Source organism: Panthera leo, chromosome B1 (assembly GCF_018350215.1).
Source record: "Panthera leo isolate Ple1 chromosome B1, P.leo_Ple1_pat1.1, whole genome shotgun sequence".
Lineage (NCBI taxonomy): Eukaryota > Metazoa > Chordata > Mammalia > Carnivora > Felidae > Panthera > Panthera leo.
In genome coordinates this window covers 110566055-110581076 of record NC_056682.1, presented here as the reverse complement: position 1 = coordinate 110581076, position 15022 = coordinate 110566055, and the positions used below count along the sequence as shown (strand labels likewise).

Sequence of the window (15022 nt, the reverse complement as noted above, 5' to 3'; positions counted from 1 at the left end):
TAAACTGTGGCACATTCACAAAATAAATTGATAAAGCAGTCAAAGCAAGTAATCTATACTCTAGATTTCAGATCAACATCAATAAAATGTCTATATTGCAACAATATGTCACTAAGTGAAAAAGATAAACAAACTCCAAAAGATTACAGATTTATATCACTTTAATAATGTTTAAAAAAAAAAATTTAAACTACAATTGACTCCTGAACAATATGGAGGTTAGAGGTGCTAACTTCCCAGTCAAAAATCTACGTATAACTTTTGACTCCCTAAAGACTTATCTACTAATAATAGCCTACTGACCAGAACTTTACAGATGGCATAAACAGTCAATTAACAAATACTTTGTATGTTATATGAGTTATCTATTGTATTCTTACAATTAAGAAACAAAAAAGAAAATTTTATTAAGAAAGTCATAAGAGAAATTATAGTTACAATACTGTACTGTATATATTTTAAAGATCGATGTATAAGTGGATCCGCACAGTTCAAACCTATTTTTCTCAATGGTTAACTGTACGCTCTTGAGGAATTCATTTCTATAAACTTATAAACAAAGAGGAGCAAGATGCTGATGAACACAGGGATGAAATGATAATTACCTTAGGTTAGGAGACACCCAGATGAGTTAGTGGGGTTACTTTATATTAAATGTAGGTAGCTATAAAGGTACTTGATTTTGCCTCAGTTTGTAGATTCACAGATAATTACATTTAAAGTAACTAAATAAAGGGCGCCCGGGTGGCTCAGTCAGTTAAGCGTCCAACTTCGGCTCAGGTCACGATCTCGCGGTATGTGAGTTCGAGCCCCGCATCGGGCTCTGTGCTGACTGCTCAGAGCCTGGAGCCCGTTTCAGATTCTGTGTCTCCCTCTCTCTCTGACCCTCCCCCGTTCATGCTCTGTCTCTCTCTGTCTCAAAAATAAATAAATGTTAAAAAAAAAAAAATTTTAAAGTAACTAAATAATCAAAGCACTCTAGGTGAGGACCAATGATATGAGTAGGTCATGAAACCAAAGATAATGATGAACCCAATTTAGTGCATCTAAGCTCCTTAGAAAAAAAAATTCTTTTAAGGATTTTATTTCCAATTCTCTAAAACTGGTGGTCTAGTCCTGTCAAATTGTGCAGACAATGACAGAAGTGTCAATAAAGTCATTACATTTTCAGTTTATTTTTTTAAAGTTTATTTCTTTATTTTGAGACAAACAGTGAAAAAAACAAGAGAGAGAGACTGTGAGTGGGGGAGTGGCATAAAGAGAGGGAGAGAAAGAATCCCAAGCTGGAACCCGACACAGGGCTTGAACCCACAAACTGTGAGATCATGACCTGAACCAAAACCACGCATTAGATGCTTAACTGACTGAGCCACCCAGGTGCCCACATTTTCAGTTTATTTTTGATATCAGGTCAGAGTACAGCTGAATCAATATACTTATTTATATAATGGTAAGAAGCTAGTATAATTTTTCTAAACAAAATTAAATAGATTTTGTTAGCCTTTAATAAAATTTTTAGGGACTAAAACTAAAATTTTAGGGACACTTGGGTAGCTCAGTCAGTTAAGAGTCTGACTTCAGCTCAGGTCATGATCTCGCATTCCGTGAGTTTGAGGCCTGCATCGGGCTCTGTGCTCTGTGTGTCTCCTTCTCTCTCTGCCCCTCCCCCCTCACGCTCTGTCTCTTTCACCCTCAAAAATGAATAAGTATTTTTTTATTTAAAAAATAACAATAATAAACTAAAATTTTAAAATACGCTTTTTGGAAATGGTCTAATTTATTACATAATAACTCTTATATAATAACTCAGAGTATATGCTACTATTAAACAGTACTTTATAAACCTTCTTTAATGTAAAGAATTTGCAGAGCTGAATGTAACTGAGATACAAGGGTAGACTCTGTCACCATCATGACCAGGTCAACTTACTTTTACTATAAGTTGAAGAACTTTCCTTCCGACTCAGCTTAAGATAAAGTTTGCTTTTAGGTTCACTATAAAATTCAGGATTTACAGTTGTAAACTTCTTTAGTTTGCCATACTGTTTTCTTTGAAAGTCAAATCCTTTTCTGAAAAATGAGCAAAAACAAAAATGAATTTAAATATTAAGATACAAATTTTTACTGAGATATAATTGTCAATAACAATTGAAACAATTGTATTAGGTACACAATATAATGGTTCGAGATATATGTGTGTGTGTGTGTGTGTGTGTGTGTGTGTGTGTGTGTATTTCTGGTAAAATGACCACCAAAATAAGTCTAGGTAACATCTATCACCACACAGAGTTACAAACTGCCTTCCTTGTGATGAGCACTTTTAAGATCTACTCTCTTAGCAACTTTTACATATACAATACAGTATTATTAACAACAGTTACCATGCGATACATTACAACCCCAGGACTTTATAAGTTTGAAAGTACATTTTTTTTTTTCATCTTTAAAATATAGCATTAAATGGAGGGAACCAGAGTGAGTGTATGTTTATATACTTTCATCCATGGACAAAAAATAAAAAAATAGGAAGAAAATAGCAACCCTCACAGAATCATTAGTTTTATTTCTTCTTAATGTTTTATTTATTTTTTGAGAGAGAGGAGCACAAGTGAGGGAGGGGCAGAAAGAAGGGACAGAGGATCCGAAGCTGGCTCCACACTGCCAGGCTGACAGCAGCAAGCCCGATGTGGGGCTCGAACTCATAAACTACAAGATCATGACCTGAGCTGAAGTCAGATGCTCAACTGACTGAGCCACCCAGGCGCCCTGAATTATCATTAGTTTTAAGATGAGTAAGCCAGGGGCGCCTGGGTGGCTCAGTCAGTTAAGTGTCCAACTTTGGCTCAGGTCATGATCTCACGGTTTGTGAGTTCAAGCCCCGCGTCGGGCTCTGTGCTGACAGCTCGGAGCCTGGAGCCTGCTTCGGATTCTGTGTCTCGCTCTCTCTCTGCCCCTCCCCCGCTCACGTTCTCTCTCTGTGTCTCAAAAATAAATAAAACATTTAAAAAATTAAAAAAAAAAAAAAGAGAGACTGAGCCAGGACAAGTATTGAAAAAGTACTCAAGAGTATCTCAGCTTCAATAACTGTAATAAATCATCCCCATTATTTCCGTATCTTATAGGTTATTATGATGATTAAATGAAATAATACATGCAAAGTCCTTAGAAGAATGCAGGCATGTATAAACTCCCCAAAGATGTTATTAAATTACGATGCACATGTTCATTATAGCTACTTTTTGGATAATCCCACTTTTATAGGACATGTTTCCAAATTGTAGCATTCTATTATCCTATAAAACTAACTAGTTAGGCTACCTATTATCCTGCACTGACAAAAATTATTCTTGTGGTTTGTTCAACAGGGTTTCCTAAGGATTATGACTATATGTAAAAATGATTATCTAAAAATAGCTTTAGAAAATTATTTCCATTTTAAAGTTAGAAAACCTGAGGTACTCTATCTTTCAGATAATTTACCTATCTCAGTATCTTTTAAAACTGATAACAATCATGTGAGGTTATTATTTTCTGATATAATAATTAATTACAGGCATTATTTGCTACCAAAGCATACCTCACCAAAAGCTGGCATTCCTCAAAGAGGGGTATCTTTTGACTTCTTAAGTATAAGCCAATACTCTTTATATCACTTAAAACCATGCTAGTTAGAGAGGCTTCCTTTGTTAAATATCCTGGGGTCACTTCTTCAAGCCACTTGAAAAATTTACATCGGTTGGCTTTGGGTCCATCACAGGTATAAAAGAGACGACCCTAAGAGGAAAAAGATATTGCAATTGAGTAAGAAAAATTTTATATTTTACTATTTTTGTATTATGTTTGTCAAGACTTCTATAAAAAGGTGCTTGGCATTAATGTGCTCCAATAAACTATTCATCATACAAGTTAATCTTTTTATTAATACTAAACAACAAATTAAAATTTAAAACCACTTAGTTGACATTTCTCTTTATCAGAAAATTACATTATTCTGAGAACATAAGCTTATTTGAAAAATAAAATTTTTTGTTTCTCCAATTTAAAATGTTCACCATAGACACCCTGAAGGCTACCCAGAAACAACTACAAGAAACATCTTGTGCATTTCTTTTTGGCCTTTTTTGTCACTCACATAAGTGTGTGTGTGCACAAGGACACACACATACACTGTTGTTTTTAAAAAAAGTAAAACTCAGATGATGATGTGTTTTCTATTCCATAACCTAATATAACCTAACACAATAACATGCTGTACGCATGACAACCATGTCATCAAATTATCTTAAAAAGAAAAAAAAGACTTTTGATGGCTCTATAATATTTTATTCTACGGTTATAATATTATTTACAAATTATTGCCTTTGACGCCTAAATTTAAATCTCAATGTACGTACGCAATACATAAACATTTTACTAACTTGACATCTTCCATAATAATATGTTATCAGCAATGTAAATTAAATCAGTTTGCTTTTACATTCCTCAGGCCTTATCTATTACTCGTACTGGGGCTCACACAGGAGACTACTTCAACTTCCACTTCTTCAGGCTCATCTCTGCATTCTCTAAGATCTCAGGTTGGGACATATTCCTCCTCAGTGTTCTCACTGTAACTTGGGCATATCCTTCCTATTCTATCAATTACACTATTACATAAAATTTATTTTTATGTTTCTGTCTCCAGCCACCACTATGCAATAGATTCACAGGCAATCTGAAGGATTATCTTAACTCATACTTTCATATCCTAGAACACAGATCATCTTTTAGTAAAAATTTACTGGGAGTTTACTGTAGGTTAGTTACTAATACCTCAAGTAGAAGGCTCCTAATCAGGACCTGCTCTTTAACAAAGCCGGTCATAAAGCAATAGGTACCTAAATTTTCTACAAGAGAAGTATTCGGTGGGGCAACCGGTGAGTAACAGGGAACAATACCTTATTTGGACCTTCCTTTTTAACCGTGACAAGTTTTGCAGGTTGATGATGATGGCAGGATGGCACATTACTTTCTACATTTTTCAGTTTCTCTCTCTTTAGTGATGTGTAAAATGATATGTCAACTTTTGAAAGAGCTTTGTGCAACCTCTGTGCCAATCCAAACAGCAATATATTTAGATGTTCTACAAAAAAAAAAAAAAATATATATATATATGTATATATATATATATAAATACAGATGAAAATTAAACACAAAATAAGTTTGTGTTTGTATCATGTGTACTGTTAGCTAAGTTTGAAAATGACTTTTAACAGTAATCTATAATCTAACACTAATATTCATTTTTTTAAAGGCAAGTTTTGCCCTTGTACAACAAAACAATCAAAACTAATCATGCATCATACTTAAAATTTCTTAACAAAACCATCTGTAACACTTCTAGTTGTTATTATTATTTTTTAAAATTAAATTGAGCCATCCAGGCACCCCAGTAACACTTCTAGTTTAATTAAAAAAAAAATGAATAGGTGCTTGGGTGCCTCAATCAGTTGAACTGCTGACTCTTGATTTCAGTTCAGGTCATGATTTCATGGTTTGTGAGTTTGAGCCCAGCATCAGGCTCCGTGCTAACAGCCCTGCCCCTCTCCCTCTCTCTCTGCTCCTACCCTGCTCTCTCTCTAAAAAATAAATAAGTAAACATTTTTTTTTAATGAAAAATTCTAACTTGTAAAAGATAATACTGTCATTTCCTACTTTTGACACTCAATTTGACCTGAAATTAGAATATAAGTTACTGTTGAAAACTGGAATGGACATATGGAAAATAACAAATCTCAAGTAGAGAATTTAATATGAAAGTTCACAATATAAGATACTATGTTTTCTCACAGCTATCCTACTTACATTAAGCAGCAACCAATTATAATAAAATAGGAAGATAAGTCATACCTATGAGACAAGATGTAAAAATTTGCTTATAATGAGCAGGAGACTGAAAAACAGCCGGTATATGAATTTGCCTTTGGGGAAGATAAGCAGATTTTATTTTCTGCCCATTTGGGAAGCACAGCTCAGAGCCACTTATCCCCTGAAATGGAATAATTCAAGTTATTATAACAACTCCAGAAAAATACTGTCTAGTAATGAGTAAATTATTTTCTATGGATGTTTAACACATTTTTTTGATTTTTCAGAATCCTTGAAAATCATTTTCTGATTTTATTATTATTATTATTAGTAGTAGTAGTAGTAGTAGTAGTATTTTAGAGAGAGAGAGCACAAGCAAGGGAGCAGGGCAGAGGGAGAGAGACAGAGAATCTTAAGCAAGCTCTATGCTCAGCGCAGAGCCGAATGCAGGGTTCCATTCCATGACCTTGGGATCATGACCCGGCTGATATCAAGAGTCAGATGCTCAATCGACTGAGCCACCCAGGCGCTCTTCATTTTCTCATTTTAAATGAGATACCAAGTATAGCAAGAATGGCTACGCATCGCATTTTTAATCATATAAATAAGACTAAACATGAGGCGCCTGGGTGGCTCTGTCGGTTGAGTATTCAACTTCAGCTCAGATCATGATCTCATGATTCATGAGTTTGAGCCCCATATTGGGCCCACTGCTGTCAGGGCAGATTTCGCTTTGGATCCTCCGTTCCCTTGTCTCTCTGCCCCTCCCCCACTTACCCTCTCTCTCTCAAAAATAAATGAACATTAAAAAAAAACAAAACTAACCATTTCTGGTCTGCCTCTTAATAAGTTTGTAAAAACTTTTTTCTAGGGAAAACTTAGCTGATGTGAATGGATCATTATGTGTTTCTATTTCCGGTTACAACTACAATAGAATTTTGCAAAACCAATGTATAAGATATAACTTTACCCTAATCATGATCTGATCGGCAAAATTGAGCTGATAGTGAAAAATGAAAACAATCACAGTAATAGTAGTGGCAGAAGTGGAAACAGTTGGAGCTATCATTTATTAAGTACCTATTACGTGCCAGATACCACATAATTTCTTTTAATGCTCATAACTACTAGGTAAGATTTTAAGTCAAAGAAGATATGACTATAGCTAGAGTTCTGTAAAACTCAAAAAAAGAAGTCATTAGCTCTAAAAGTAAAATCATTGCTCCTATATGATTTTGGTAATTCTTTTGTTGAAATTCAAACACTAACTATTGGAAACAATGCACCAAGATACATTGGCTCATTTCCTCACCTGTAAATCTCCTGTTACACTGTAGTTGCAGCAGGCAGACTCTCCTAACACATTGTGAATTTTCTCAGTCTTGGTAGTCTGCTTTAAATTCAAAGACAGTGCTTTCTTTCTGGAAATCAAATCCTGACTGCTAAAATCCTGTTGCTGCTGATGGAGCATGTCTTTTATCATTTGCAAATGCATGGAGCTTTCATTCACAGCATCACTCTGTCTTTCACCTATGTCACTACAATGTGTCCCAGAAACAACCTCAGCAAAGAAGCCATCTGTTACTTTATCAACTACATTTACAGTAGTCAAGTTGCACTGGGGTATGTTTTGATATTTCAGCCACTTGCTTTGAGTAGATATATTATTGAGAAGTAAAACATCCTTTGGAGTCACTTCTCTGGATTCTTTAGAGAAGGTTTCACTTTGGTTGTCAAGTCCAAAGCTAAAAGAAAGAACCGCTGACTTTTCACCCAAGTTGAATATGGGGGAACCAGAAGATTCTTGCCTGTCATAGATGATGTCGTATGAACGAGAATCTAAATCAGGTGACCTATCAACACGTGGCAAAGTAATAAGTGGAACTCGGGTTCTACTTACTAATGGAAGCCTTTGAAAGTTCTTATTCCCCAGAGAACTGGGTTTTTTGATAACTGAAAAAAAAAAAAAAGAGCTCATTAAATAAAAATGTATTATGGCCATCAACTAGGCTCTAAAAACCAGTAGCTATCTATACAAGAAAGAAAAAGTAACAACTTGCCTTGCCAAAACAAAAAAACAAAAAACAAAAAAAGGTAATTTTAGTTCCTTTTTTATAATAAAATATTTTTAATGATTTTAGTCTCAAAAAAATGAAGATTTCAAAGCTCAAGAGACTCAAACTTTTTTAAGGTTAATGCATTTGAAATCCTTCCCTTTTTCTTTTTCCCTTAGCTAAGATTCCCCCCAACCCACCACCACCAATCACTAGATTATATTTACATAGCACTTAACTTTTCAAAGTACTTTACAACCATGAAGGGATTTATTATTCTCATTTTACAGATGAGATTGCCAAGGCCTAGAGGTAACATGACTATCAACTGGCAGAGTCAGGACATGAACTGAGAACTGGTTTTTTGTTCTTAATTGTATATTCCTACTCCAGAGACTGAAGTTCATGGTTTATTTATCTATGTGACTGTAACTTCCTTTATATTTACTATACCCATGAAGTGATATGTTAACCTTCAGGGTAAAGAAGATAGTTAGCTTTATTCTGATCTATGGGTATGTGGTAAGAGTATAATTCTCCTAAACTAGATTTGGGCTGAGTTTTAGAATTCCTTCTGTCAGCAGTATTAGTAATAAATATATTCCTAAAATGTAAAAAGCAATAATAAATATTTGTTCAATAAATAAATGAATAAATAATACTGTATGGGAGCTATATAAGCTTAACGTTTTTATCTGACAATGCTATGGTTTCCTATTTTATAATAATGTACCTTCTTGACAGAGTTAATATTTGTTTGAAATAAACTTTGGGGATCATTTGGGTAGGTAGTAGAGCAGTAAGTGAGCAAATGATATTCTTTTATAGTGTTATTTTATAATTCTAACAAGCCAATCAAGCAACCTGACAGAAAAGTTAAAACATCATTAAAGAGTAAAAGATTGGCACAAAAATAGACATATAGATCAAGGGACAGAGTAGTGTCCAGAAATGAGCCCACACTTATGGTCGTACAACAAAGGAGGCAAGAATATACAATTGAGAAAAGACAATCTCTTCAACAAATGGTGCTGGGAAAACTGGAGAGCTACATGCAAAAGAATAAAACTGGACCACTTTTTTACACGAGACACAAAAATAAAATGGATTAAAGACCTAAATGTGAGACCTGATGTCATAAAACTCCTAGAAAAGAACATAGACAGTAATTTCTTTGACACTGGCCATAGAAACGTTTTCCTAGATAGGTCTCCCCACGCAAGGGCAACAAAAGCAAAATTAAACTATTGGGACTGCACCAAAATAAAGCTTTTGCACAGTGAAGGAAACCATGAACAAAAGAAAAAGGCAACCTACTGAATGGAAGAAGATATTTGCAAATGATATATCAGATAAGGGATTAATATCCCAAATATATAAACAACTTATGTGACTCAACACCAAAAAAAGCCAATAATCTGATTAAAATGGGCAGAGGAACCAAGGCACCTGGGTGGCTTAGTCAGTTAAGGGTCCAACTTTAGTTCAGGTCATAATCTCATGGCTCGTGAGTTTGAGCCCCACACCAGGCTCTGCATTGTCATCGCCAAGCCTGCTTCAGATCTTTTGTCTCCCTCTCTCTCTGCCCCTCCCCCGTTCTCGCTCGCTCCCTCTCTCTCTTGCTCTCTCAAAAATAATATAACATAAATAAAATAAAATAGGCAGAGGACCAGAAGAGACATTCTCCCAAAGACATACAGATGACCAATAGACACATGTAAAAATGTTCACTAATCATCAGGGAAATGCAAATTAAAATCACAATGAGATATCACTTTACACCTGTCAGAATGGCCAAAATCAAAAAGACAAGAAATAACAAGTGTTGGCAAGGATGTGGAGAAAAAGGAACACTGCACTGTTGGTGGGAATGCAAATTGGTGCAGCAACTATGGAAAACAGTATGGAATTCCTCAAAAAATTGAAAATAGAACTACCATATGATCTAGTAATTCCACTGCTGGGTATTTACCCAAAGAAAATGAAAACACTAATTTGAAAAGATATATGCACCCCTATGTCTACTGCAGCATTGTTTTCAATAGGTAAGATATGGAAGCAACCCAAGTATCCATTCGTGAATGGATAAAGAAGAGGTAGTACATACCTACCCACACAACACACACACACAAACACAATGGGATATTACTCAGCCATAAAAAAATGAAATCTTGCCATTTGTAACAACACAGATGGGCCTACAGGGTATAATCCTAAGTGAAATAAGTCAGAGAAAGACAAATATATTATTTCACCCATATGTGGAATTTAAGAATCAAATGAACAAAGAAAAACGGAGATAAAAAAACAGACTCTAACATACAGAGAATAAACTGGTGGTTTCCAGAGGGGAAGTGGGCAGGAGGAGGAGGGAAAGAGATAAAGGGATTAAGAGTACACTTATCTTGATAAGCATTGAGAAATGTTTAAAGTTGTTAAATCATTACACTATACACCTGAAACTAATATAACACTACATGTTAATCATACTTGAATAAAAAATTAAGAAATCAAGAGTAAGATTCATGCTTTAACTATGAAAATCATCTATTATTCCATTGTCACTTCGTTTGTTTTCGATACCCACTCCTCCCATACTGACTTTCCCCTACCTTGCTTCCTCTACTAGCCATACCCACTAAACCTTCTTCAACCCAACTACCCATTCACATTACAAAGTTGGTGGGTTTTTTTTGTTCTTTTTTTTGTATTGTCCACTCCCCAAAATTACCTACAACTTCATCCCTTACCCAACATAACTTCGGAATCAGGGAAGATACGTTGGTGAGATTTCAAGAAAAGAGAGAGGGAAAGAAAAGTTAGTGGAAAGAATCCTACAGAATGTACTGTACTTATCAAGAAGCAGGAAATTACTCATAGGGAAGACTTAAAATGTATGAAAACACAGAGATCTGAGAATGCAACTGTGGTAGCAACAGTTGGAAGAGTTCCCTGATTTTGCCAGGATCCCAAAGCAAAAAAGGGGAAACTAAGAGGTTATACCAAAGTCAACCAATGGTGTAAATCAGACATTCACAATGAATCATTCCCTGGGAGGGGAGGGCACTATAGAGGGGCCGGACTCTGGAGTTACAGCTGTGAGAAGTACTGCAATGATGGAAGACATCTGCAGAGGTCTGTCATGAGAAGTTGAGAGGAGAAGAAGGACCTGAGAGTTAGAAGGGTGTACTGTATTTGGAAGTAAGAGCCATCTCAAATAGAAAAGTGGTGTGGGAAGGATTGAGGGGGATGACACTGAATCTGGTTTCAAGATATTTTTAGTTTAGTGACAATTTCTCAAATAAAAAACTTCATTTTACACATATAAGTATTATTAGGGCAGCAGGGTAGCAACTGTCTAAGCTGAGGAAGTAAAGGTCACCAGGTAAAGTTCTTGCTTTCAGGGACTCCGTAGAGAATTCTAGCACAAAGTCTTCATCTCTTGAGTTCAAAGAAAAAGTAGAAACAGGGTTTAAGGTCGAGATCTTTTGCTCTGGTGATGTCATCTATTCAGAAAGAAGAAACAAAATTACTAACCAAATGTTACTACATTTTTTCCCTATAGTTTGAATGAATTCTAGTAATCTATATCATACAAATAATGCTTTGAAGCACATTATGTAGAGCTACAGTAGGGCAAAAACTCTTCCCAAAGGGACAGGATAAACTCACTAAAATCAATAAGAATAATAAAAAAATAAAACGCAGAACATAAAAACCATTGGAGTTATTTGAAATGGGTCAGATCCTGACTTAGACTGATCTGGGTTACGGGGATTTGGTTCTGAAGATGAATTTCTAGTCAATAGGGCTTAAGACTAACTCAGATTTCATGTTTGAAGATGTGAAGGTAAAACTTCCTGCAGACTCATGGAATGAACAGCTTTCTCTTATGTCCTCAGGTCTAGGGTTTATCTACAGTTGACCTAAACTTGAAGATACTACTCCCAAATGGACTGAACTTTTTTGATCTATTCCAGACATGAATAGTCATATTACTCATTATGTTATTCTCCTTAGAACAGTATTTAATTTTCTTGCTACTTCCAGAAATTAATCACCTTAAAAATATAATATGATGATCACATTTAATATATATATATATATATATATATATATATATATATATATATATTTGTATATTTGTATAACAATAGAATGAAAGAATAAAAGTTTGGAAGAATACATACCAAACTGTTAAGAGTGGTTGGTTTCTAATGCAGGTGGAATTAAGGAGAAAGGATTCTTGTAACTTTGTGTACTTCTGAATGGTTTAAATTTTTTAGAATGTGCATGTCTTTTTTTTTTTCAGTAAATTACAATAAAGTTAAAAAATGTATATATAAATTTTAAAACACTCTCTTAATTAGTCATTTGGTTCTAGGTGCTGTGCTAGGAAATAAGGATGTGAAGATGATTACTCATGATCCCCACATTCAGGGAGTTCAGTCTAGTAGAAGAAACTGACAAATCAATGGGAAATTACATTCAATCATAGTAATAGTCTTATTATAATAACAAATTCTTACTATGTGCTAGGGACTGTCCTAAGTACCTTTTAGTTTTAACTTATTTGATCCTTACACAACCATATGAGGTCAGTACTCTCATTTTCCTTATTTTACAACTGAGAGAATTGAGAAAAAGAGTAGTTAAGCAATTAAACTTGTTTAAACTCATCCAGCTTATTAGCAGCAGAGTTGGGATTCAAACCTAGGCAGCCTAGATTGTATTGCACTTTCAACAAAAGTAACAATAATAGGCAATACTTACTGAGTATGTGCTTTGTTCCCACAGTACATTCTCTATCAACCAGCCACAGGTTTCTTTCTAAACCTAAGTTTAATCATTTCACTCTTCTCATTAAAACTAATGGTTCCCAAACTCTCTCAAAGTACAAAGCTCTGAAAATGTCCTACCCAGTTGCCCTATAAGATTAGGTCCTTTACTTCCTTTCTGATCTCACTTCCTACCACTTTCCCCTTCGTTTGTTCACTCATTCCATAGCTACCTCCTTGCTGTTCTACAAATTGGCCAGCATTCCTCTGCCTCAAAACCTTTCCATTTGCTATTCCTTATGCCTGGAATGCTCTTCCTCCAGATATCTGCATGGCATGCGTGTCCTCTCCCTTCCTCTCTTTTCTTTCAGTTCTCCACCCCAGTGTTTTATTAGAGAGGCCCTATTTTACCTATAAAATAGAACTCCATCCCTCTTACACAGCTTTATTGTTCTCCACAGCACTTAAACCCTCTAAGGTACTATATACTTGCTTATTATCTGTCTCCTTTCATCAGAAGGCAAGCTCCAGGAGAGCAGATCTTTGCCTGTTTTATTCATAGGCCTATCTCTAACACGTAGAACAGTGCAACATACAGTAGATGCCCCCAAAATATTTGAGGAATGAGTGGCTGATCAATTAAATATGTTACTCTTTTTAAGGAATTCTCCATATCCAGTCACTACTTTCTTACATCTCATTTACCATTTAATCCATCTAAACTGGTTTCAATCCTCACTATTTCACTGAAACTGCTCTTGCCAAAGTCACCAATGACCCTCAAGTTGCCACATGAACCTGTTTCTGTCATTTTACCAATGTCTCCACAATAACTGACATAGCAAACCCTCCCTACCCCCCAATTCTTAAGAATGGGATATAACGGGGGCGCCTGGGTGGCGCAGTCGGTTGAGCGTCCGACTTCAGCCAGGTCACGATCTCACGGTCCGTGAGTTCGAGCCCCGCGTCAGGCTCTGGGCTGATGGCTCGGAGCCTGGAGCCTGTTTCCGATTCTGTGTCTCCCTCTCTCTCTGCCCCTCCCCAATTCATGCTATGTCTCTCTCTGTCCCAAAAATAAAAATAAAAAACGTTGAAAAAAAATGTTTAAAAAAAAAGAATGGGATATAACACATTCTCCTTTCTCTACACACTCTTGAAATGAACCCATCCATTCTCAGTGCTTTAAACTTTGCTATGTGCAAATGATCATGCAAACTTCTCTGAACCAGACCCACGTATCCGATTTCTAACTTTACAGGTCTACCTGACTGATTCACAGGTGTTTCTGTCTGTTCCTATGTATTCACCAAACCCACTCCTCCCTGCTATGGACTGAATTGTGTTCCCCACAAATTCAGATGTTGAAGCCCTAACCCCAATGTAACTGTACTTGGAGACATGGCCTCTAATAGGTAACAAAGTCTAAATGATAAATGAGGTCATAAGAGTGGGGCTGTGATCTGACAGAATTAGTGGTCTTATAAAAAGAGAGCTTGCATTCATCTGCTCTCTTTCTTTCTTTCCATGTGTGCACATCGAGGAAAGGCCATGTGAGGACACAGTGAGAAGGTAGCTGTCTGCAAGCCAGGAAGACAGTCCTCATGAGAAACCAAATTAGCCAGAACTATGATCTTGGACTTCTGGCTTCCAAAATTCTGACAAAATAAATTTCTGCTGTGTAAGAGACACATTCTGCAGTATTTTGTTATGGCAATCCCGGCAGACTAATACACTCCTCCTTCTTACTCCACGCAGTGAAAATCACACAATTGTTAAGTCAGATAGCCAGGAATCTTTCTTCTCCCTTTTCCTTCACCCTAACTATCTGCATTCAATCCATCAACATCCATGCTTCTAACTCCTTTCACTGCCACAATGCCTATCCTCAAGTCCCTATCAATTTAGTCTCCTCTAAACTGGTTTCTCTGTTTCCACCACAGCATCCATTAAACCCATCTACCACAGAGCAACCAGCAAACCTTTTAAAAATGTAAATTAAGTCATGTAATTTTCTGCTGAAAACCCTTCATGGATTTCCCTGAGGAACACAGAGGACTATCAAAATTCTTTACCTCACCTGTAAGATTGTGTGTCTGCCCCTGCTCACTTTTCCAATCTCTAATTACCACTTTCACGCTCTACAATCCCACTACTCTGGCTTTCGTCCACTTTCTCAAGCCCACTCAACTCTTTTCGATCTCAGGGTATTTATACTTGCAGTTTCTTTACAAGGTATGTTCCTCCCCCTACAGCTGCCACAGCTGGAAAAGCCCTAAAGTAGATTTATCCATAAAGTAGATTCCCCTATTTCAGAGTACGTTCATAGCTTTCTTACATAGCAAT

General features: G+C 36.0%; 1 protein-coding gene across 2 annotated transcripts in view; it reads right to left on the bottom strand.

Moving 5' to 3' along the window:
- The window catches only part of ZGRF1 (zinc finger GRF-type containing 1), a 91269-nt gene that overhangs the window by 33163 nt on the left and 43084 nt on the right, over positions 1-15022 (bottom strand). The window contains exons 15-21 of one of the 2 annotated variants that reach the window (XM_042935663.1): positions 11284-11407; positions 7748-7800; positions 7160-7303; positions 5890-6028; positions 4938-5122; positions 3578-3774; positions 1931-2070 (exon numbers count right to left, since the gene is read on the bottom strand). In XM_042935663.1, coding sequence (XP_042791597.1) covers positions 1931-2070; positions 3578-3774; positions 4938-5122; positions 5890-6028; positions 7160-7303; positions 7748-7800; positions 11284-11407 — 982 coding nt within the window. The remainder of the gene's footprint in view (positions 1-1930; positions 2071-3577; positions 3775-4937; positions 5123-5889; positions 6029-7159; positions 7304-7747; positions 7801-11283; positions 11408-15022) is intronic. The other variant, XM_042935665.1, reaches the window with a different exon arrangement.